General features: G+C 41.0%; 1 protein-coding gene across 27 annotated transcripts in view; it reads left to right on the forward strand.

The window, feature by feature from the left end:
- The window catches only part of LOC306858326 (CUGBP Elav-like family member 2), a 145,603-nt gene that overhangs the window by 43,741 nt on the left and 75,888 nt on the right, over positions 1 to 25,974 (forward strand). For 3 of the 27 annotated variants that reach the window (XM_079398802.1, XM_079398803.1, XM_079398807.1), the window contains exon 1: positions 22,876 to 23,188. The exons of 23 other annotated variants lie outside the window; for them this stretch is intronic. In XM_079398802.1, the coding sequence (XP_079254928.1) occupies positions 23,112 to 23,188 (77 nt within the window). In that variant the 5' untranslated portion in view covers positions 22,876 to 23,111. Of the gene's footprint in view, positions 1 to 22,851; positions 23,189 to 25,974 lie in introns of those variants that run through there. One more of the 27 variants, XM_079398798.1, reaches the window with a different exon arrangement.

Here is a 25,974-nt window from a genome sequence, read left to right on the forward strand (position 1 = left end):
ATATTGTTAGAAATCTTGATTATACAGTCTCATTAGCAAGCATTCTGAATACACAGCTGCAAACTTGATTATTTGATTGTAAATACTGATACTGAATATAGCTGCAAATATATACACATATGAATTCAGTCACATGAATCACTGAGTGAGACTGCTTCTCGAATTCTCTCTTATATCCATTGTTGTTTCACAATAACAATTCCACATTTCACAATAGCCAGCTAGTGTTTGCTTCCACTGAAGAGTGCATTTGTAGTCATTTGAATGAGCCACCCGAGGTGAGGCCTTGTGAAAGGTTCGTTAGGCAGCCCTCTGAACGAGCTGCACCACAGGACCCTATCTCCGTCTTTAGGGGGAGGCACCTGGACGAGCTCCACGATGAGGCCTGGTGTAGGCTGAGTGATATGAGGCGTGAGACCTTGGAGTGCTGCCCTACTGTTACTCACAATCCTAATACCTCACAGATGTTCTGGATCGAGAAACAGCTGTCTAACATTACGTACGCACACAAAAACGCTAGCGGCCCCCAACAGCCGGTGGAACGTTGCGTAGAAAGCCCCTATACACAATGTAAATTTAACAGTATAATGCGGGAAATCCAAAAACACCACATCCCACCTACAACGAGAACATCCTCCTGTCTAAAGCCGTTAATACCGGCATCTAAAACGCATAAAGCTTTTAAACAAATGCTACGTCACATCACTAATACCCTCACAGTGGAACAGCCTCATATTGGCATTCGTTCATTGTGTATTTTTGTCCGTTTCACTGAAATATTTGTATTTGTTGTTCATCTATAGCCCAGTTCAGACACTTTTCTCGACTAAACCAAAGCTTCTAATCAGAAATACCATGAAAGAATCTGAATGTTCTGCTTAATTACACATTCGCACACAAAGTCCCGTCCCTCATCCCTGATTGGGTTATTGTTTCCAGTTTTTCTCCACTAACTACCGCTGGGCCCCCCCTCACTCTGAATATTCATGAGAGGAAGTGTCTCACTAGATGGCAGTGCAGCCATGCTAATGAGCTCACAGGGGATTAATATTTATGAGATCTGGGAGGAGGATACTGGAGATGTGACTTGTGCGAATGTGTATGCGTACGGTGTCTCAGACCTTAATAGCTAAATAAGTTAGGCAGCACAGAGTGGCCTGTCACATACACACAGACATAAAGAAGAAAAGAGACTGCTATTTCACTTGATTTGAGTATATTTGTGGAGAAAAGCAATTGATTCACAGGTAGATGAGAGACAACACACACAAAGCATGTGTGCCGTATATTATAATCATTTCACATTTAATGGGACGGTTCAGGCAAAAATTAAAATTTAGTCAGTATTTACTGACCATCATGTTATTCCATATTTATTTCTTCTGTGGCACAGGTTTTAACTAATATATATATGTGTGTGTGTGTGTGTGTGTGTGTGTGTGTGTGTGTGTGTGTGTGTGTGTATATATATATACATACACATATATACCAACATTTTAAAACGACACTAAAAAAAAGTAGTAATAATTGTAGTAACTAATAGTAGTAAAATTCTCAATTATGAAGAAACAAGTAACACGTTAAAGTAGACATGCAATTTTTTGTTTTGATTTGTTTTCTTTTTGTTTTGATTTTTGTTTTTGTTGTTTTGTTTTTTGCATTGCTTTGTTTTACTGTTTTGTTTGGTTTTGCATTTCTTTGTTTTGTTTTTTGTTTGTTCTGTATTGCTTTGTTTTGCTATTTAGTTTTTTGTTTTAGTTTTTTGTATTGCTTTGTTTTGCTGTTTTCTTTTTTGTAGTCTTGTATTTCTTTTCAGTTTCCCCAAGTTATGTCTGTTTTTTTTTTTTGCTTATAGAAATATTTGCGTTCACGTATTTCTAGACAGTTTTTGTTGTACTTTATTTCGTTTTTTTGTAGTCTTAAAAATTTATAATTTATTTTTAGCATTCCCCATTTGTTTTTACTTAATGTTTTCATTTAGTGTGTGTTTGCGATAATAACATCCATTACAGTCATCACTAGACACGTCACCAATGACACTCAAAGTCTTGACACATCATGTTTGGACTGCAAGCTCAACTGGAGAACCGCATGATGTGAGGAAATAATTTAATTTGGAATGACATGAAGGTGAGTAAATAATGAATTTTCATTCCCTGCATTTTGAGGTTGATATTAAACGGATATTAAAATATAAGTTTAACTGGAGCTTCCTGTTGCAATGTCATGACCTGTGGCATTTGTGACTCATTTTAGTAATTGCAGCAGTTAGGTGGTGTGTATTAGGGGGAGCGGGAGTTTGTGTAAGTGTGTTTGTGCCCAAGTTACATAAGATGTTATTGGAAGAGAGGAAGCTGAAATGTCACAATGAGTGTGTGTGCATAAATGTTGTCAGTTTAGAAAGACGATGGAGGAACATGTCTCTCACTTGGCTAATTCCACATGCGCACACACACACACACGCTGACCAGACAAGTCCATCAATCATCAAACACCTCTATTGGGTTTGACCAGTCACTGACTAAGCCATTAACCTCTCTCTCACACACACAGACACATGCTTACATAGCATATAGGTACACACTCCCTAGAGTGGTTGCATATTGAAATATACACACAAGGTTCAAATGTATTCTGGGTGGTTAAGCCCAAAAATAGAGCAGAGTATAGTAGGATTTGAGCTATTTTAGTGCATCCCAGACACACACACATAGACACAGAGCAGATGAACTAGTCCAGACATGAGTGTCAGGTTGACAGCCTCAAACCCGGAGGAATGCTTCCTTCAAGCTGAAGAGAGAATCGCTCGTTCATTTGTGAGGTATGGGTGAAAGAAATATGCAATCTCCCTTAGGGTTGAGCCTCTGGTCTCCGCCATCATTGTCATGCATGTGTGCATGCGTGTGTGGAAATGAATTTGACGGTTGTTGAAAAAGCTTGTTGCCCAACTGAAATCACTTTTCGACCTTTAACACTGGACATACATGCAAATCACGTCCACAATGTAAATCGAGGGAAACTAAGTTACAAAAATTCAGAAGTATTCACAATGTACTGTAGGCTCACCGGACATTTAATTTCCAAACTGTTGTGATAGTATCACAACAAAAGTAATACAATATAGCTTGCTTTACATTCATTTGTCTATTAGTGTCACTCACTGGACTAAGTGTCATGAAACATGCGATAAGCAACGTAATATCATTTTGCATAAATGTTGCTGCTTTTATTGCGATTAATGGGAATGCTAATGACTAGCATTCTCCAGTAGACGGGCCTAATTCAGGTAGCTATAGATATAAATGACAATTTAAATTAAGCTTAGCTAGCGTAGCAAGACTCTGTTGTGAAATCACAATAGTTAACCAGAAAACGAAAACCAGTTATGCTAATGCTCACTATAGCGCTTCTTGTGGCAAAGCTGAGAATACATTACGTGTCATCCTCTGATGCATTTTGAAAAGCAATGACGGGAGATTGATCTTTCTTAACTGGAAATGTTTGTGTTCACACATTTCTGTATAGAGAAAACGTAAATGGTCATTATGTCGGTTACTAGCATTAAAGGTGGACTTCAGGGAATAAAATGGTACAAAAGTGAAGAATTTAGCCTGTTTAATATTTATTGTCATCGTTTTATGATAATTCAATGCCATGACATTGAAGATGATATTTCATAGCAAGAATTCCACTGTTGACAGCTTTGCACAGGGAGAAGGAAATATTTTGATTATTTTGATGCTTCTCAATAGCCAAAAATACCCAGAAAGAAGGGAAAAAGCTGTATTTTCTCTCTCTCTCTCTCTCTCTCTCTCTCTCTCTCATTAGCATCCTAATGAACATATTTTCTACCTTTTCTGTTTTTCTGTCATTCTTAGAGAGAGTGTGCTGGCTTTGAAGTGTCTACACAGGCATTTTTGCATCCAAAAGCACAATAGTCCTTATTTCACTTTGGAAGCACACACACACATACATACACACTTACATAAACACACACAGGGAGTTCAGTGGAGAGCAAATATGGACCTGAATACAATGACAGCGTAGAAAAGAAAGAAAAAAACATCTATCCAAGCAAAACATTTTCCATATAAATAGTGGGGACAAATGGCTTTTGGTGTGTGTGTGTGTGTTTAGGAAATAATTGAGGAGACAGAACTCCAGAATCAGGCCTCTAATGGAAGGTGACAAATTAATTTCTGTCTGCTAATAGCTCAAAATAGAACATGCCCGACTGGCTGTCTTATTCTACGTGCCACTTGGAAGTTCAAACACATGCGCATGTGTGAATGGGAGGACAAGGAGAGAAGAAAAAATCCTCACTGGTACAGCTGTTTTTGTGTACAAGCTCTGTGGTTAGACGGACATCCATTATTTAAACTACACTGTCTACCAGTACTAGGTTTTAGCCTGAGTTAAATAGGGATTAAAATTTTTTTATTAAATTATTTATGTTTAATGTGTTATTGAATAATTCACAAGCATATATCAATATTTGCAAAGAAAAGCCACTAAAGACACATGAAGACAAACATATTTGACCATTGCATTATGTCTTGTTGTTTTTCAGCGTCTTACGCCATGAGCGCTATGCTTTTAAACATAAGTTAAAAGAAGTTCAAATTTAAAAAAGCACCTTCCAATTCTCTTCCAAGCACATTTGACTTCTATTTCCAATCTTCTGTTGTTCTATCTCATTTTTGAAAGCAAGAAATAGTTCTGTGCAAATAGCTTGAATTGCTCTGATCATATACATGGCTCCAGTTGTAAGAAAATTTCTTATGAAATGGCATTCAGGTTAAATAAATGTGTTCATTTTTTCCAAAATATATATTTTTTTATAATCATTATTAGTTAAATTAAATTACCTATATATTATATGAATTTGTAATTTTTTAAAAAGCAATTTAATTTAGTTTTATCGTAAATTGTTTGCTCCATCCGTAAGTCAACTTGTGACCGTCTACTATATGTCAGATATGCACTAACTTTCAAAGATTAACAAGCTTTTCACTTTCTTATGAGCCACTCTTTTCTCTTTACACATACACACATACACACACACACACTGTTCCTGTCAAACCTTTGATCTGCCGGCAACAGCATCATGAATAGTCACGCTGACATTAACGCTCATCGAACGCTTCACTCTAACTGCCATTCATGGATTAGGCCTTTGTGTCTTTAATCTCTGCTGATTGGTCGTCTTAAAATTAAAAAGGGGTACTGTTTGTATTTGATTGGCCGTAATAACATTGTCACAGGAACAATAGGAGATCTATCTCAGCTCATCCCCGTAATAGGGTTATCCGAACGCCACAAATTTAAGAACAATTCACCACTGTGCTTTCATGTGGTCCTCTCATGTGTTTTAAAGATAAGATTAATTCTTCATATCAGCAACCTGATTGTGGACTCGTGTATCTCATGCATGTTTTATAGCAGCCCTTTCTTCCAAACTGCTGCGTCAAATCTTTTCTTTGGGGGAAAAAAAATCTAAATTATTCATCTGTGTTTTGGTGCATTCCTCCTGCAGGACGAGAGAGAGAGAGAGAGGGGGAATGAATTTAGGGTCTTCCTTTTCTCTCAGGGTCCCACGTGGACTGCATTCTGATAGAGATGAGAGATTTTGAGGCCTGAGAGAAAGACAAAACGAGGCAAAATAATCTGAGAGTGCTGGTCAAAGAAAGCCAAATGCTGTTTTGAGTAGGTGAAGTGGCACGGTGCTGACGTCAGGTAATTCTTATTTTATTCATGTTAGCTCAAGAGCTCTCATATTCTGACAAAACACCTTACATCTCACTCTCATCGTCCCTCTCTCCACTCGCTGTGATATTCCTTTGATATTCCATCTATTCTATATTTTTAAGACTCGATAACATTTAATAATAAAGGCAGAACCTCTGTCAATTGCGTCAGCCTGACCTGCTTAAGGAAACACACACACACACACACACACACACACGTACTTGCAATGTCTCATTGCTACTGGTGCCACAAATGGCATTGCAGGTCCAGTGCATGTCATGCACAATATGCCAAAATTACATCTTTCAGCTTTTCTCAAGGGGAAGGTAATTTGTTTCAGGGCTGTTATCAAGGATGATAACTGTAACTACAAAAGCTTAATGATCATTCCAGTTATATGAGAATACAGAAATACACACCACTGTTATAATTATACCAACTCAGAGGAACAATATTGTTTGAATCATGTTGAAAAATATCCAACTGGTAAATGATAAAAACATTGAGAGCCAATTAAAATCAATGCTACTCTAAAGAGACTGAATATTTAAACCAGCCCACATGAAAAAATACTATAGTGATTTATAATAAATACTATAGTGTTTTTGAACCATACTATAGTAAAGTGTATTATACTGTATATATTATAGTATTTACAACACTTTGTTAATGAGTGCTGCAGCATACTAGTATTAACTATAATGAACTGATAAACTGTAATAAATAGTGTAGTATACTTTAGATTTTACTACAAAAAACTGTAGTGTATTGTATTATAACATACCCTTGTTGTAGAAAACTTACAGTATTGGGTAAAGTAATTTGTTTATATTACTATAGATGTTATATTACCACAGAAACTATAGAATTACCACAGCATATGAATTCAAGTACTGTACTATAGTATGATTCAAAAATTCTATAGAATTTACTGTAAATTACTTTACAGTAATTTATGTAGAGATCATAACTGCAGCACACACTTAAAATAAACAAAATGTTATTGTCTGTTCGTGTGAATGCCCATATAGTTATGGTTATAGATATCATTATTGGTGTGAACAGCTCTTTATTTTGCCCTACAATCATTGCTCTCTTGAATATTTCCTAATATTCACCATCATCCATGCCAACTTTGTATATTTGACCGCTCATCCGGGTAACTGAAAGTGGTGCTACTTTCTTGTCTCTTGACTTTCTTGTTGTTGTTCTTGTTGTTGTAGCAGAAGCTTTAGGATCATCTTTTGGAAAATTTACTCCATGTTAGGGTTCTGATCACCCTATATGATTTTTTTTTCAATAATGACCAGCTGAAAGTACACTACTAAAACATATTCTGGCCAACCACATACTTAGACAGGAGGAGACTGTCTGCTTGAGATGTAAAGCATCGAATCACAGTTTTACTGCTTATTACACTATTATTACACTGTTATTATCATGTAATAATAGATGAATGACTTCAAACGGGGCTGCAGCTTGTGAACAGAGTCTGAATGAGGTTGTGACTAAGTTAAAATTGATCTTATGTCACTGTGCCATTGTAAAAATGTCTTATGTCTTTTTAATATTGTATTTATCAATAACTAGCGACAAGCCTAGTTGTTAAAAACACATCTCAACCCCCTTGTGTTCAGTTGTGTTGTGTTAAAACTGTTTTTGAATTCGAGTATGTTCCCTATGTGCCTGCTAAGACTGTATTTGTAAGATCCTGAGGGAGCAATACACCTAGTTTTTGCCTGGACATTTCAGAATTATTTTGAGGAGAAATACCCACAAGTCTAGCCTACTAACTAGTCGCAACATAGACAGCCATTCAAAACGGGCTGTCATGGCTAGGAGTGATTGAGCATTGACCTTTTAATCGCCGTTATAGAGACAATTAGGCAGAAGAGAGTGAGAGAGAGAGATAGTAGGTATTAATATAGGAGGAAAAGAACAGTATATTGTGAAACAGATAAAACGGAATAGAGGACTGAGAGAGAGGGAATAATGCAGAAAAGTTCAGAGGATGGAGAAGGCAGGAAGATACTCTAACTAGGTCATTTCATTAAACTGTAAATGCAATACAACTACTTGACAGAGAACGTTATGTTTGTGCGATGGACTGTACATGATTTTATAATCGGCCTGCTTTGGCTTTGTGTGTGTGTCGGTACATATTGTCCCAGGGCACTGTCTATACATGCAAAGATCTCATCTCTCTCACCACACTTTTTGTGTACTTTTTTTTATCCGTCTTGTCACTTTTCTTGGATTTTTTCTACTCTGAGCTTGTCACTCCTCTTTTCTTATCTTACTGTGTACTCATGTTTTTATTTTTCTTCTTATCATTCCATTTGTCTCATTTTGTTTTCTTCTCATTTGATTTCATCTTGTCTTCTCATCTTCTTTTCTTTATTCCTGTCTCTTCTTGTTTCATCTCATCTGTTCATTTCTCATTTTGTCTCGTCTCATCTTATGTCCTTATCTTTTTTTGCTTTCTTTTCATTTTATCTCATCTTGTCTCATTTCTTCTCGTCTCATGTCATCTGTTATTTTGTCATCTCTTCTCATCTCTGCTCTCTTCTTTGTCTTGTCTCTTCTTAGATCTATTTCTTTCTTTTTGTCTCATCTAATTTCAACTCATCCCTTTTTCATTTGGTCTCTTCTATTCTTGTGTCCTCAACTTGTCTTCTTACCATTTAATTTAGTCTCTTCGCTTCTCATTTTATCTCATCTTGTCTCATCTCTTGTCACGTCTTCTTTATTCTGTTCTTCACTTGCCTCACCTCATCTTTTCCCTTTTGCCCATTTTCTTTCATCATGCCTCACTTCATCTGGTCTCTTCTGTTGTCACCTCTTTTTCTTTTTTTCTTGACTCATTTAATCACTTATTGAAGTCTAATTTCATATGGTTTCTTAGATTCTCACCTTTTTCTTTTCATTTTATTGTTGTTTTCCTTATTTCATCATCTCTGTTGCTGTCTCTACCCTTTCTTGTCTTTCCCCGTCTATTCACATCTCTTGTCGTTTTATTTTGTCTCATCCTGTTTCATCTCATCTGAACAGTTTTTTTCTTCTCTTCTCTTCTCTTCTCTTCTCTTCTCTTCTCTTCTCTTCTCTTCTCTTCTCTTCTCTTCTCTTCTCTTCTCTTCTCTTCTCTTCCCTTCCCTTCCCTTCCCTTCCCTTCTCTTCTCTTCTCTTGCACTAATCACTCATAATGGGCCCTATGGACTCAACCAATTGAGTGTGATCAGGCATCTGCCTCAGACTTAGATAATCAAATGCCATTGCCAGAGATCCAGAGATCATAGGAAACCAGTTATGGCCCCTGGCATATATTTTCTTTTCGGCTGTCAGTAACAGCTTGACTTCAACCCTCACGCAGACAGACACGTAGATTTTCTTCTTGCAAAACAATTGCCAAAAAAATTCCCCCGTTATAGGGCTTTTGCAAATCGCACTGAAAAACAGTGTGAATTTAGAATTGATCGCTAATACATTTGGCATTTCGTCTAGCCGTTAAGTTCCCTGCCCAAATTATATGCCTGCCACTCAGGAACACACGCTGCTGGACAACCATTACATTTACACTGACTAGCTCATGTAAGGCTGGCAGAGGGGCTGATGATAGAGAATGACAGATGGAGGGAAAGAAAAGGAGGTGGCAGATGGAACACAGAGACATTTGGAACTGGTTATTTTACGCTCCTAACCAGTTTTATTTGCATGACATTTGTAATCGGAATCATTACGGTCAGTGTAATGCAGATTCTAGATCAATGTTGAAGAAAACCCTTTGTGAAGCAATGGGATCTGCATCTATTGCAGTAGCTACAGTTATAGGAAATTAATGGGGCACCTCAGAATTGCAGGTGTTTGGTAAACAAATTACTTTGGCAATTAACGCAAGTGTTATGAATGATCCTCTCCAAGTGTGCAAGGTGCAACACAAAATTTTGTCCTTTAATGAATTGGTGCCCTTGATCCTCTGATGTGTTTTTCTCGTGATGAAACTTTCATGAGCCGTAATAAACACAATGCATTTTTAAACAGGAAGATCTGGAAGACATTTGGAAAAGAGAGAGGGAGTGAGAAACTTGTGAAGGGAGGAGACTTTTAAAGAGAAAGGAGGTAAATATGTTTTTCTAGAATAGAGAGAATGAGAGAGAGATGGAGGGGTAGGAACAGATGGTGAAAAGAAAGAGCAATGACAAGAGGTTATTTTCAGATGAGTGTGACTCTTTAACAAAATGTGCCCATTGGGAGGAAAAATGGGCTTCTTAGAATTGCACATACAACACTCACACGCAGAACCCTCGTTTAAACTAATCCACGTCCCTGGTGATTTTCTGCTTTCCCACCAAACTAATTTATCAAAACAATGGTCCTCAAAAAGCCTCTGGTGTTGTCTCAGATAGAAAAAAAAAGACAGTTCATGAGTAGCACTGATGCAAAACCTAACCCGGAATCATTTAACTGTTTCAAAACGTGGCGTACCAAAGCCTAAAGTATGTTTTGCCGTTCTACATCTTTCCGCGCACTGTCCTCGTAGCACAATTTTCGTCATCGGAAGTGTCCGTGGAAGTCAGCGCAACAGTGTTAGGCGCAAGGTGAATGTTGAGACAGAACAGAAGAGTCAAGTAGGTTGTATCGAACTTGTCCATTCGCACTTATCCACGGTTAAGTATACTTTGAAAGATGTGTGCGAGATGGAATGGAACACATAAAGTTAAATATACCCAAGCCTTAAATGGGATAAATCACTCAGACCAGACAAGTCCAGTTTACTGTATAACCTTTTCAAAATTGTACCATTGTTCATTACCATGGTAAAGTTGTTAAAGGACAATTTGTCAGTAGTTTATGTTAATGAAAAATGTGTACTCTTTCGCCACATTACCTGTACCTCATTTGCATATACAGGAAATATCTGGTTGCAGATAATAAATACATATACTACCAACATTGTAGCAATACAAGTTATTTTTTAAGTGGACCACTTAGTATGTCCATTCGGTTGTTTCACTTATCTCTCGGTTCTTCAGAATTTATAAATTATCCAAAGAAGTCTCTATTTTAGTATGCCCAGGGTCATTAAAAAGATGTAATTGTGTCCATTTTTTGCCTATGTTGACATAAATAATATTAGGACAAAAATGGACGCTCTTGAGAGAGATAAAGTTATAGTACCAGGCCAGTGTAGAGTCTTGCCTACTTCTTAACGGCACTTCTTTAGTTGTTATTCTTGTATGGATACGAGATACGAGCTGTCCTCAGGGGTGTTGGGCATCCTGGACAACAGCAGGCTTCTCAATGCTAGCCAGCACCAGGCTAACAGCACTAGCTCTGGCCCAAAAACAACATGAGCTGTCAGAAAGGGTTATCACAGCCCAGTGAATCAGATAGGAGGAGGGAGGGACAAGGGGAAGGAGGAGGGAGCCAGTGAGGGAGGATGGGTGGGAGTGTTACTGCGAGAGAGAGAGAAAGAGGATTCAGACGCTAGAGAAAGGGCCAGCGTACACCCGCCACAACTGAAAGCACAAGGATTGTGTGCGTGTGTAGTGCGTGCTTGCGTTCGGAGTAACGGCGATGTTGGAGCACTCGTCTGAGCTGGGCTTTGTGCCGAGTGTGTGTGTGGACAGCATGCGATACCCATCCACCACGAACAGCGCTGTCTCCATGAGGAGCACAGAAGAACTGCTGCTGAGGTAAAGCTGTCCCTGGACAGCACACAAAGACATGCATGCACACACATACACACGGATCCAGCTCCAAAAGGTCTGCCGTTCATAGCTGCAGGCATGTGGCGAGCCGTTTCAGGAATGTTTGGTTGACGGCAGCCCTGCGGTTTTGTTGGCGCGGTTCGTTGACATGCCGTTTGTAGGCCGTTTGAGCGGTGCGTGCATGCAGTTGTGTTTTTGTCAAATTGCGGGACCCTGCCTGTGCTGTACCACCTGCACTTGTCTTGCCAGCCATGAAAATGTGCAGCTTGCAATGTTGCCCCTCTCTTGTTTCTCTTCCCTACGGTTTGTTCAGAGCCTCTTAAAAGACTGAAGAGTTGATACAGCTATAGAGAAGTGTTTGAACATGCACGTGCATGCATGCAGGATAATGCGCGTGTGTGCACAAGGAAGACAGAGTGATGGAAAGAGGCATTGCATCCTTGATATTAAAATTGTTCTCACTTATTGCAGTCGCCCTTTTGCACTTATTGCAGTCACATTTCCGAAGTCCTAATCTATATGAATGCACCGTGTAAAGTTGAGAGTATATTTGCATGCATTTTAGTGTGCAAACACACTTCCTAAATTCGGAGTTTGTTTGGATGTAATAATCGCATTAAACAAAGAGAGGGACGTGCAGGAGGGGCTAAGCCCTGTCCCGCCGCTAGAAAGATGTCTGCTTTTGTTTGCACGCCTCTCTGACGATTGGATTTAGAAGGGTGCGGGGGGGGGGGGGTCTGGAGAGGAATGGGGGGGGGGGGCATTCAGTGGAGAGGGAGGGTAGAGCTGAAAGCATTCTCAACAATGGGATGCCTCGACAATGTGGCTGTCACTCACTTTGTAGCTTGTTTTCTACCTCTCCTCTCGGTCTCTGTCTCTCTGGCCATTTTTTAAAAGTAGAGAAGGGTGCTAATCAGGCCGTGTCGGGTTGGCTTTTATTATGGGCGGTTAATAACGCAGGCAGTGTAATGGGGTGTGAGGGCATTAGTTGGGCCAGAGAGGCAGCCATGTTGGTTTAAAGAGTGGATTTATGGCCTTTTACTCATTCATTGTGCTTGTGCTCAATGGCTTTTAAAATAGCCCCCAAGGAACATGAATCTCTCCAATGACTGCGGTCAGGTCTTCTGGTATAACACACGTACACACACACACACACACACACACACACACACCTTGGCCATTACTCAACCTCCTCCAATAAAGAAATGTCAAACGGTACTGTGTTGTACAGGTTCGTAACCATCACACACACGTGTGTGCATAGGCAAGCTCATTAGAGAAATATGACCATATGTTAACAAACGTACCCTAGTGCGACTGGGGCTAAATCTATGGTCTTGAAAACGCTTATCGTTATTTGATGAAAAAATTATATATGGTGCAACAAGAAGGGCCACATACATGGGAAAACAGTACATGCCGGTACTGTAAATAAATCTATTACATGTGCCCCTGGCAGTTGATGTAATGCTTAGTTCGCTGAGGACTCGCATCGATTTATGCCGCTGTACCTAACTTCAATCCATCTGATGGTGAATATACTGTAATTATAACTAGGAATGCAATATTTTATTTAAGATTGATCGTTAGGTGTAATATTACAGATATCGAACATCTCTGAAATGTCTTTTGTGGTGCTATTTATCTTCCGAAACCTAGTGAGCTGCCTACCTAGACATCAATTTGCACATCACAGTTTTAAAACCAAGTGAGCTGCCTACCTAGACATCATTTTTAGTCATCATAGGCATGTTCAAATGTTCATTTATGATGCCTAAAAATGTTGTGTAGGTAGGCAACTCATGAGATTATCAAGTGTTGCCTGTGTGAGGGTTCTTTTGAAGACTTTAGCTGACAAGGCTATTTAAATGCTTTAGCTAAGGCTGAATGTGTTTCTCAGAGGAAGTTGAAGGGTTAAGCAATCACAGATGACACCAGGTCAGTTTGCGCTTCGCGGGCCATCATAAAAGCTTACACTTTCTTCCTAAATCCGCTCGTACAGAACTGCCGACTTTCCGCTATAAACACTGGAGTTTGTACTCTGCAATTAGTGGCTTGGAAAGCCTTTCATTGCGGTAAAACAAGGCGATGGCGGTTGTGTCTGTGTGTGGCTGTGGCGACGGGCTGCTCTCACTGTGCATTCTGATATGTGCGCGAGTGTGTTGCAGAAATGGGTGGTTTTGTGTTATAGGAGAATGACCTGTCCCTTGGTGCCCACCATCGAGCTGTGGCTCAGTGAAGCTGTGCGAGTTTCAAATGAAAATAAATGAGAAGCAGTGACCAGCACTCTCAGTGTCCCGCTTTAATGAGGGGAACGGGGGGAGGGAAGTTGAAACAAAGGAAGGGGGTGAGATGGATAGAGAAAGGAAAGGGGAAAAAGGCTCCTTAATGAATGTAGGTCTTGGAGAGAAATGGCAAATTTATTTAAACTCCAATTTCGCTACCCAAGACCTGTTCAATTAAACCAGTAAGGTTCATTGCACTTAGTAAAAATCACTCTGAGGTTGGCATTCTGGGATAGCGTGAGGCAAAAATGGGCCTGTACTTAGAATGTTAGGCGGTTTTATGATTTAGGAGGCAATGTTACAGAGCAGAGTAACCTTTGAATTTAATATTTGGGGAGTGTAGAGCGACTGGAATGTGATACGATATGCTGTTGATGTCATAATAGCATTACTGCTGGTTGGCATGGTGATGATGTAAACAACAGGGGACGAGTTGATGTAGTAGATTAGACAGGCTAGTGATCCCAGATTACACTGACAAGCTTACACGTATGTACTAGCATAACACAGCACTCAAGAGGGTGATAGAATTACCATTAAATGTGGCATTAAACATCACCTGTTATTATTCAGATAACATGTAACATTTTGACAGTTCAATGCACTGTTTACTCAAGAAACTGGCCATAATACTGTACCAATGCAAAGACTTGTGGCTTCCATTGAACACGAAAGTTGAATTTTGAGGAATAACCTGACTGTTCTTGTCTATATATTTAAAAGTATACAAGGACTGAGGCTTTCAAGCTTTAATACAGAAGGGAAAACATCATTTAAGTATCATGTACTATTGTATGCTAGTTTTCCAAAGCCATACAATAGCTTTATGTGATGAACAGACCACAAATTTAAGTCATTTTCCCCTCTATTAAGCTTTTAACCATTGCGACTGAATCATTGAGTCACTGGGTTAAACCTGAGAACCACATCAGTCCAATTCACAAATGAATCATGCATACCCGTTTTCTGAACTGGATTAACAATTCATTGGAAATAATTCAAAGGTCTTAAGCCACCTTTCCTCTATCTCTTACATTTGTGTATGATTATCACATTTCGTCTCCTAAGTGTGTAGTCAAATTTGTACGAATTAGCCACCACGTAAAATACATACGAATTGGTCATGAGATAGCGTTGAATGTTCACCTTACACATTCAGTTTGGACTAGAGTACATCAAATCTGCTCTGGCTGTCACATACAGTCTATCTGCAAATGTTCAAATATTTCGATGTACCAGAAGCTCAAATCAGAAAGCAAAAATCTGCATACATATACATTATAGTTAGAACAGTTCCTGTACTACTCTTCATAAGAAGTATATGACTTCCAGTCTGCTGTTTGCTGGAGACAGTGAAAAGATAGCTTTCACTAGCATTCCGCAATCTGTGGTTTGGCACTTAGAATATTGTGCATATGATTTAGTTCTTCTGATGTGTAATGACAAATTCATTACATCATCTGTGTATATATGTGAATGTTTATCTGAGAACAGTTTGTGATCTGAGGCGAAGTAACTATAGTTTGCAACATAGCATAACTGAGAGTATGTCTGTGTATGTGAGCACGCTTACTGCTTTGCATAATCCATGAGTTAATCAAATATGCATGAGCCCAAACAGACTTTTCTGACGGACCAACAGCCCGTCTGTCCATCTATATGCACGCATGCACAAGGCTATATATGGTAAGGCTGATGTATAAACTGTGCAACAATAGAAAGACATCAAAACGTAGAGATTTTGCTATAGCGTGATATATATTTGCATTTTTCTCAGGGTATGTTATTTACACATAGGAGTGACTTAGGTTGTTTATGTGGTCAAGCATGGTGCAACTTTCTGCAAGAATTTAACTGATATGTGGTGCGCATATACTGATTATTTTGAATACTGCTCATCCAATCATAATTTAGAATTGGAAACTATAAGTGCTAAAGTATCATATCTACAAGCCAAGACTAATTTATTACGTCGTTTCTTGCAAGTTTTGCGACACTTTCAAAGTGAAATGTCGAGCGATTCGTGCTAACAGCACATTCAGTTTTATGCAAAATGGAATATGGCAATGTTTTATTATTTATGTTGGTTGTTGTACGTATCGCGGCAGTTTGATACTGTCTGGTGAGTGTCACTAAAAGGTTAATGCCTCTTGAAAATATTGTATACTTGACTCTAAACTTAACTGATATGTTAACAAAAAGAAAACGTGAGATAAAAATGCATTTGCTGACGCAACCATGCTGTTTTAACTTGCTTACAAGTCTTGAACTCTTCTATCATAACTTGTGTTTCACAGGACTCATACACAAATGCCCCACATTGCAAATGTACCACCTGTACCAGGTGAGCTACCAAGCAAGTTTACTATGTAACTGGATACATATTTGGTTGCATATGTAAACATTTAATAACTATGCACTATGGTAAATGTGTTTTGTATGATACGTGATTACATATAGGTACATTTTTGGAGTTTTGCAAAAATGTTGTCACGTATCCTGTGGGTGTGCCCTGGTTGGCCACCAGATGTCACTGTCTTGTCTGAGCACATGGGTTAGTGTTGTGATTGTGCCATGTGTTCCCCTGTCGATTGTTTGACCCCGCCCTCCTTGTTATTCCCTGATTGTCTCAGTGTGAACACCTGTTCCTCCTCGTTTGTCTCCTTTAAATGATCCTGGTGTTTGCAGTCCTGTTCGGCCACATTGTCTAATGTTACATGTTGTGTACGGTCAGTCGTGTGTGTTTCCTGATTCTTGTTTCTTGTTTCTGCCATGCTCTGTTTTCCCCCTCGGGGTAATTTATGTTTCTGTTTTGTTTCTTTTATAATTAAACCACCATTTCCCTGCACTTGAGTTCTCGCTTCATTTCTCTGCACGTATCATGACAGAATGTGGCCGACACTGAGAACTCAGCGGGGAATGGATCCACACCATCCTCCAGCCGCTAACGTGAGGAACCCTCGCTACTCACGGATCCTCCAGGTCAGGACGCTGCGATCCCTCCGTCAGAGGGGCACTGACGTGAGGAGATTTGCCCTGACGTTCTGTGAGGCAGCAGAGGGTTTGGGCTACAACGATGCAGCTCTCAAAGACTTTTTTAACCTGGCCCTGGAGGAGCCCCTCGATGAGGAGTGGATGAGGGGGCTGGACCGCTTGACTTTTGGGGAGTTTGTGGAGTTTTTGGCGCATCTCCAAGCGGCGGTGCCCGCTCACAGCGCTCCCGAGGCGGCGGTGCCCGCTCACAGCGCTCCCGAGGCGGCGGTGCCCGCTCACAGCGCTCCCGGGGCGGCGGTGCCCGCTCACAGCGCTCCCGGGGCGGCGGTGCCCGCTCACAGCGCTCCCGAGGCGGCGGTGCCCGCTCACAGCGCTCCCGGGGCGGCGGTGCCCGCTCACAGCGCTCCCGAGGCGGCGGTGCCCGCTCACAGCGCTCCCGAGGCGGCGGTGCCCGCTCTCAATTCCCTAGAGGTGGCCGAGGATGCTGCAGCGGCGCCCCGCTCCCGGAGACGGAGGAAGAGGCGGAGGAAGGCCTCCTCCGTCCCACAAGGCCAGGAGGCTATCCAGGAGCTCACTGCTGGCCAGGAGGTCGTGCCAGAGCCACCCAAGCTCCTCGCCCTGCCGGCGCCACCCGTGCTCCTCGCCCTGCCGGCGCCACCCGTGCTCCTCGCCCTGCCGGCGCCACCCGTGCTCCTCGCCCTGCCGGCGCCACCCGTGCTCCTCGCCCTGCCGGCGCCACCCAAGCGCCTCGCCCTGCCGGCGCCACCCAAGCGCCTCGCCCTGCCGGCGCCACCTGGACTCCTTGCCCTGCCGGCGCCACCCAAGCGCCTTGCCCTGCCGGCGCCACCCAAGCGCCTTGCCCTGCCGGCGCCACCCAGACTCCTTGCCCTGCCGGCGCCACCCAAGCGCCTTGCCCTGCCGGCGCCACCCAGACTCCTTGCCCTGCCGGCGCCACCCGAGCTCCTCGCCTTGCCGGCTCCGTCCAAGCTCCAGCTCCTTGCTCTGCCAGTTCCACTCAAGCTTCCAGTCACGCCGGGGCCACCGTTGCTGCCTGCCAAGCTGTTGGCTCTGTCCGGGCCTTCGGGCGTGCTAGCGCCCGCCTGGCTTGTCCCTCCGGCCCCACCCTGGCCGTGCGCTGGGGTTTCTGTTAGGCTGGAGCCTCCCGGGTCTGTCCCTCCGGATCTGCCCTGGCCTCCTGTTCGGTCTTTGTCTCCGGGCCCTTTGCCTTGGCACGGGCCTGGCCCGCCATCCCTCCCCCTGATCTGCTGCTGGTCTACCTCCCTCCTGGACATTTGTATTTTCCTTTCTTGTGTTTTTGGGTTTTCTTAGTGTCTGCAGGTGGAGCATCTGGGAGCTGCTCCTTTGTTGGGGGGTAGTGTCACGTATCCTGTGGGTGTGCCCTGGTTGGCCACCAGATGTCACTGTCTTGTCTGAGCACATGGGTTAGTGTTGTGATTGTGCCATGTGTTCCCCTGTCGATTGTTTGACCCCGCCCTCCTTGTTATTCCCTGATTGTCTCAGTGTGAACACCTGTTCCTCCTCGTTTGTCTCCTTTAAATGATCCTGGTGTTTGCAGTCCTGTTCGGCCACATTGTCTAATGTTACATGTTGTGTACGGTCAGTCGTGTGTGTTTCCTGATTCTTGTTTCTTGTTTCTGCCATGCTCTGTTTTCCCCCTCGGGGTAATTTATGTTTCTGTTTTGTTTCTTTTATAATTAAACCACCATTTCCCTGCACTTGAGTTCTCGCTTCATTTCTCTGCACGTATCATGACAAATGTAAGTAGAGCACATTTTTTCAAATACGCCTATGGGGACTTATAAAGCCTTGATTTTTAAATGTGCGATAGCAGTTCTGGATCATATGCTGGGCCTAGTTGCTCAATTAGACACACCCCCGTATTCTAAAAATCCACCCTACAAAGATACCATTGAGACCAACGATGTAAAAGGAGAGCATTTGTCATTTTAAGTTTATGAATGGTCCTCACGAGTTCCTCCTTTCCAGTCGCTATGTTTCCTCGATTTGCTTCCCCCTTCCATATGTTGTCTTTTTGCCCGCCCCATATCTGCCATCTTTAACGTGTTCTCCTTCTTCTTATCCCCCATCTATCTACCTTCCCTGCCCCCACCCCTTTCTCTTTCTCTTTCTCTTTCTCTCTCTCCGTTCAGTTTGAACTGCTGGTGTACTATTTTTGTCTCCGTGCATTGCAGCCTGCTGGGCCTGCCTTTCTCTCTCTCTCTCTTTCTCTCTTGTCTCCTTGCTCTCCTCCTACGTGGTCAATCAATACGTGTTATAGGCCAGCTGGGTCCAGACCCAAGGGGTAGAGGCATAGAGAGAGAGAGAGTAGGTGTGAGAAAGAGAGAGAGAACACAAATAACAAGGTCCCCAAGAAAATGAGGCAGAACAGGGGTGTAACTAGGATGCAAGGACATTGGGAGCTCAGCCTAAGGCATTTATGCCAAAATAAAAACGATTTTCTGTAGGTTATCAATGTAATACATTAGGACATGAATCATTAGAGATAAGATAAACTGTATACATAATATTTTAAACCTTCAAATATGTAAATGTAAAGATGCGCGAAGGTATTGTGCCTGACGATTCAAAAATTTAGTTTTACAAAATATATTGCAAATCTAGTTTTCCTGAACCGTTTGACAATGGTTGCCTGAAATGTGAATATAGTTTTCCCTCACGTAATCCTCTGGTGTGTGTTTATAGTGTAAAAATATAGGTTATCCGTATTGCCACTTACTGCGTATGTTCGCAATGGTCTACTGTCATTAAAATTACTGCCGGCAACTCTCTACTCACAATAATGCAGTTATGCACTAAGCAGGTTCAGGGCAAGAGAATGTATTCAGGCTATACCCCCGAAACCCCAGGGGAGAAGGTGAGAAAAGAAGAACAAAAAAAAAGACAATAAAAGAACAGAGAGCGGTAAAAGGGTAACAATAACAACTGCAGGAGGAAGAACAAGGAAACCTTTGACCATGAGAGTGTGAGAGAGAGTGAGAGACAGCGAGGAAGAGGGGAGCCCATATGAAAGACGTCTTGTGGCTATATTCCATTATCTTCAGTGAGAGAGAATTATATCAGCCCTTAAGTGCTTTCATCAGACTTCTTAACCCCAAGAGAAGGACACAGAAGAGAAAGCCAGAAAGATTGAAGGATGTTCAGAGGGCGACATGAAGGTCTGTGGCGTGAGTTCTTGTTCCGAACTGCTTAAGCCGCTTAATACCACGTGTAAATTGTCCACACTACCTGCCAGATATCAGTAAAATGGGTATCCAGAGAAATCACTACTATCCCTGTTGCCCCTTTTCCACAGTCAGGGTGCCAGAGATATATACTGGTGTGTTTCTGCTACAGTTTTGGGACAGAAAATTGGCTCTGCGTTTGTCCCTAAAATCTGCTGCATTTTAGCTTCTTAAAACTCAGTAAGATTTATAGAAAGACTATCAACAAAGTGTGCTATGTGCTGTTTACTTCTGTGCAGGTTATCTAGTAATGTGCTTAGTTCCGTCAGTGTTTTACTCTCAAGTCAGTTTGGGTTTATTTACATCGCGTTGGCTGCCATGTCTTCAGAGGGCTTAGTTTTGGAGAAAAGGAGTGCATTTAAAAACTGAGAAGTTAGTTAAGTAGCTAAAAGGCTTGAAAAATACTTGTACAGTATGGAAATGTACCTTATTAAGTAAAAATATTCTGTCTATTGCACACATACAACGAGAATGCTTGTGTTAGCATTGTGTGTTAGAAGTCTACAATGCGTCCTTTCCTTCATGTTCACCCCTATTTCCTTCGTCTAAGCTTTGGCTGTCTTTTGGTTTACTGCTGAATTTTTTCTCCAAACAGAAGCCCATTTAGTGAATTTATCATCTCCATAACATGCGTAACAGCAATGCCGAGCATTCGTAAATTGCTTCTTTATTGCACAATCCATTATGTAATGGTATATTTGCTCAAGGTAGTAGATATCACATTGTGCGAGAACAGCTGAATGTTTATAAACCTGTCCAGAACTCACAATGTATTTATTTTTCTTTGTTCACCCTAAAATTGATTTTTGTGTGTGTGTCTGTGTGTAATTGATGAACAAATTGATATTTTAGGGCAGTGGACTGTATAAGTACTCATATTTTGTATTGGTGGTTTTAGGCCTACATATATTGACTTGAATAATGTAATGTTGGAGATTATTGTATATTATCTACTTAATTATTTATTGTGAGTCACCTTTGCTTAACTGTCCAAGCTGGAGGCGGTATTTACAAGTGTTTCTTAGAGGCAAAGATGACCCCAGCGGCTCAGTTTGCGTATTATAATAGTTCGTGTAAAATCATTACAGAAATCTTGGCCTATACCTAAACTGTCTCTAAGGATCTGGCTCTAGGGTTAGTTTTGTTTTCTGTTTTCTCATAAATGTTACAGTAAGAAGGAAATATTGATTGTGCATCCTTGCATACACAAACACCTCCCTTGAACGCATGCAAATACTAGCACGTTGTTGGCTACAGGTCATAACAGACCACAACACGTGTTTTGTTTATCGCAATTCGCCAAAACTATTTTCTACGGGTTTAATTTGGCTGTTTGTTGCACTTTAGTTCTATGCAACTGCTTTTTAATGACAGCTGAAATCCTTGATTGCACTCGGTCTGTAAAGACAAGCATGGCCCATTATGTATTTTTGTTTTGTTTTGAAGCTTTTGGCTGAATATGTTGTTATTTAATTACCATGGACAATTTAAAAGCATAAACTGCAAAGCAATGCATTTTTTTAATGGTTGCTAATTCAGGCTGTGCATCCCCAGATCTTTTTATTTTACTTGGTTATGTGCTACAGAATGTGAGGCACAACATCCTCTTCTTCCCAATCATTTGTGTATGTATATATATGTATATGCATTAAGCATGAGTGTGTTTCCCATGACCTAGTTCCTGCACGTGCTCTGTAGAGCCGCGGCTCGAGACCCCCTTCCCCCGGGGGCACACGAGGGGAAGACAAAAAGAAAATGCGCTCTTTCATACGCATGAGCAGATGAGCGCAGTAAAATGGGAATGTGCCTTGTATTGCATTCATCATTCGATGCAATAAATACACTGATGCAATAAATCTTCAATACCTAGAGGTTCCTTTATCATCTCTCAGCCTCATTTCGGCCTACGACTCTTTATACCATGGTAATCTCAATAATTAGGAATAATACATGTTTCTGCAAGGTTGCTTTTTATATACAAGTTAGTTTTTCCTCAAAGATGAAAAATACAGGGTTGTTTCTAAACAATTGTGTTTTTCTTTCTTTTGTTGAACACAAAGTAAATAGTATGCCTATTTTAAGTTATTAGTTAGGGTACTGGAGATGTTTAAAGGGGTAGGTCACCCAAAAATTAAAATTCTGTCATCATTTACTCAGCCAAAAGTTGTTCCAAACCTGTATGAGTTTCTTTATTCCGTTAAACACACTATACAGAATTTATTTTTTTCTCCCCGTGCTATACAAGCCACTTTTCGGTACCCAGTATTCTTCAAAATAATAAGTAACTAAATAAAACTAAATAACTAAATAAAAAATCATTAGATATTAAGTAAATATCATGTTCAGTGAAGATATTTTGTAAATATTCACCGTAAATATATCAAAACTTAATTTTTGATTAGTAAATTAATATGCATTGCTAAGAACTTCATTTGGACATATTTAAATATTTAGATTTTTTTGCATCCTCAAATTCCAGATTTTCAAATAGTTGTATCTCAGCCAAATTGTGTCCTATCCTTAGAAAAAAATGACGCTTATGACTGGTTTTGTGGTCCAGGGTCACATATGTAAATGTGATTTTACAGCTATTGTGGGCTGTAATGTTTTCACCAGTTTTTTTGGACCTATACCGTTCCAGTCCCCATCCACTTCCATTGTATGGATAAAAGCTGCGTGAGCATTCTTCAAAAAAAATCTATTTTTGTTGTTTTTTTTAAAATAGAAGAAGGTCTTTTTGTTTTTGGATACTTCTATTCGTACTTTCATTTCTATGAAGCCGACCGGCTGATATGGTTCAGAGATGCATTGGTTAAAAACTCGCTGCAGCAGCAGCTCGAGCAGCCACGCCTCTCCCCTCCCGGTGCTTGACGCTCCGGAGCGCTAGTTGTCTGTGAGAAGAAGGGTTTTTTTGAAGGGACTGTTGGGGGAAAAAGCACTTTAATGGGTGAGCGGAAAAGAATGTGACAAGCGCATCGAGTGTGTGCGTGTCCAGTGTCGCTCGCGCTGCTGCACCTGTCCCTCTCCGTCTCGCGCGCCCAAACTCTGCAGGCAGGCTCGCGCAGAAGGCGGGCGTTATCCAGTCAGCGGCGCACAACACGGTCAGCCTGAACATGACTTCGTCCTACAATCTGGATTTTCTACCCGAGATGATGGTGGAGGGACGATTGTTGAGCGCCGGAGAAATGATGTAAGCGTTTAGCTGTTTATCTCATTGCTTCCTCAGCTGTCTTCTGTCATCTTGTTCGGCGCTAGCGTGTGGTGTGTTTGCGCCGCGCGTTGTGTTATCAGCGATCAGATAACGGGGCTGATGGTGCTAATGTTGTTTTTCATTTAACTGCATTTATTGTGTCGCTGCTCAAACGCATCCGGGAAATAAACACGTCGGGTTTAGTGCTCCGTCATCGGACAGTCCTGATCATGTCTCAGAGTTTTGTTATATGTAGACTGATCTGCTGTGCATGGGCGAAATTGTAGCAGTGAGTAGTCAATGTATTCTTGCGAGAAGAGCAGTTGAATGTACTAGTCCACTGATATCACATCTGATTAAAAGAGCGTGCAATATAAAGAACTTGGGATACTGTGTTACTCGCTAAACTGAACGTTTGGCTTTTGGGGGTAGATTCGATCCTATGACAGAACACAATTTCAGTTGATTTGCTTGTTTAAGACTCATTCTATTGTATCAGGATCAACTTTACGCATATAGGCCATGTGTGTATTGTAATGTAATCATTTATCAGTTTGGGGGAAAATATTGTAAATGGTGCCTTAGTAGAGTTTTTCCCTCCTTTATATAATAGTTCATGCATCAGAGCCATAAATAATTGCTTTACATTGAACGCATATCATCCGCGGCGCAGTGTCAGCTCATGCATGAATAGCAGACATGTGACTGAAATGGCTCGAGCTCAGTGTTGAAAACATGCGCCGCTCCGTCTCTGCTTTTAAACCATCGGAATGCGCAGTGACTGACTCCCCTTCTCTCTCACCCCTCTCTCTCTCTATATCTGGGTTGTTTCAAATGTGATTTGTTACGTGGCATGTGTTGCCGAAATCAGATTAGACCACACGCAGGACACGTAATTCACTTAAAGTGCAGTGTTGCGGGGCGCGAGGGATAGTTTGATGCAGCGCGAGCTCTTCACAGACGCTGCCGCTGTCCCACTTACGTCCGCTCGCCTTTAACTACCAACGGTTGATGAGCGCTTGTTTTGCGCCCCGTTCTCTCCTTTTAGTCCACATTTTCCTCACTATTTCCATCTACAGGCTATTTATAGTTGATATATTGTGTGACAGTCTGCTATTTGTTTATGTCTAACGACAGTTTTGGGAACAATTTGAGACAGAACGTTCTCAGAGAAAAAACCCGCGAAATTACAAACAGTTTATGAAGAGACTAAATAATGACTTCACTTCAGATTCCAAAATATGTACTTTCGAATTTGAGCTGGGGTTACTTTGTTGTAATTAGCTTAAATTAAAGACAGAAACCAATATTGTTCAATTTATAGGCTACTTCTTAAGAAATGCTCCTAGTTTTATTGACACTTCATGTTTAAATGTAGTAGCCTAATATTAACACAATCTTAATTTAAATGCTAAAAAAAAACAATACAAATGCACATGTACAGCATTAAATAGACATGTTCTTTTTGTTAGGCTACAAAAATAATTTAGGAGGGCCTAATGGTTCAGAACGACTATTTAAAAGTCAGTTGGACTTCATCCATCTATCTATCTATCTATCTATCGATCTATCGATCTATCTATCTATCTATCTATCTATCTATCTAGATATCTAGATATCTAGATAGATAGATAGATAGATAGATAGATGTGTGCTTTATCAGAACTTGGTTTATTTCTTTCTGTTATGATGAGTAATATTTGAATAGGCCTTGTTCATTTTTCTAGTTACACCATGTGATTGCTATCAAAAGCTCTTCAGAATGCATGCTCTGTTTTTTTTTATTTTTTTTATTCACTCATGAATGTTTCTCTTTGTGTAGGGGCCTTTCTGATGCTTTCAGCTCCCAGGTTTATTCATTTGTATTCCTGCTGTCCCCATGCGCCTCTTTTCTCACACCAAGTCTTGTAGGTGAATCCGCTGACGGGCGAGTTCAACATAAGCATGGACTAGCACTTCTGTGACAAGGTGCTGCTATCAGTCTCCCATTGCACACACGCATAAGAAGGTGGACGGGCAGCATCCAGCTGGCCCGTGTTCCAGTGAGTGAATACTTGCTAATCTCTCTCTTCACTACGTGATAAGCCGCTCACCTCTCTGCCAGAAAAACATTACACACACTCGAGTGAGAATATAAAACACCTGTCCTTTAAATCCCCAACTGCACAGTCTACATTTCTGCCTGTCGTAAGCCACTTCAACTGCCAACTTTGTTGTTGATTCTGGATTCTAGCTTTTTGTTTTGCAGTAAAGTGAAGTCATTTGACAGGCTAACTTAATTTTAGATCTGAGAACACTCCAACGGTCCTCCAGGCCACAAAGAAGCTCTTATTGTGTGAGAGAGAGGGACTGATCAGAGTTCCGGTGTGGGGTTCACTGAACTTGTTTTCCATCCCACTGGAGGATGTGTTGGAGGATCGGTGGGAGGGGACGTTGGTGATTCAGTTATTTTTTTGCAAATATGATGCAAATTGAAGCAAATTTCTGAAAATAACTAGATTTTATTTCATTTCTTGCTCATCCAAAACTCACTGCCTCAACTTTATAGTTTACAATAGGGACTTTGTATCTCACAATTGGCTATTATCTTTGTCTTACAATTACTTTTTGGTCAACGCGGAAACGGGCTTCCATACAGAAAGTCTTTTTCAAGAATGAAAATAAAAAATAAATGACACAAATAAGCACAAAAAGAAGTTTGTGTCAAGTTAATGTAAGTTGTAATTTAGTTTTATATGTGGGAAAATTGCATCGCTAGTAGTTGATTTGATTTGTGAAACACTTTT

This window comes from Barbus barbus (assembly GCF_936440315.1).
Source record: "Barbus barbus genome assembly, chromosome: 39".
Classification (NCBI taxonomy): domain Eukaryota; kingdom Metazoa; phylum Chordata; class Actinopteri; order Cypriniformes; family Cyprinidae; genus Barbus; species Barbus barbus.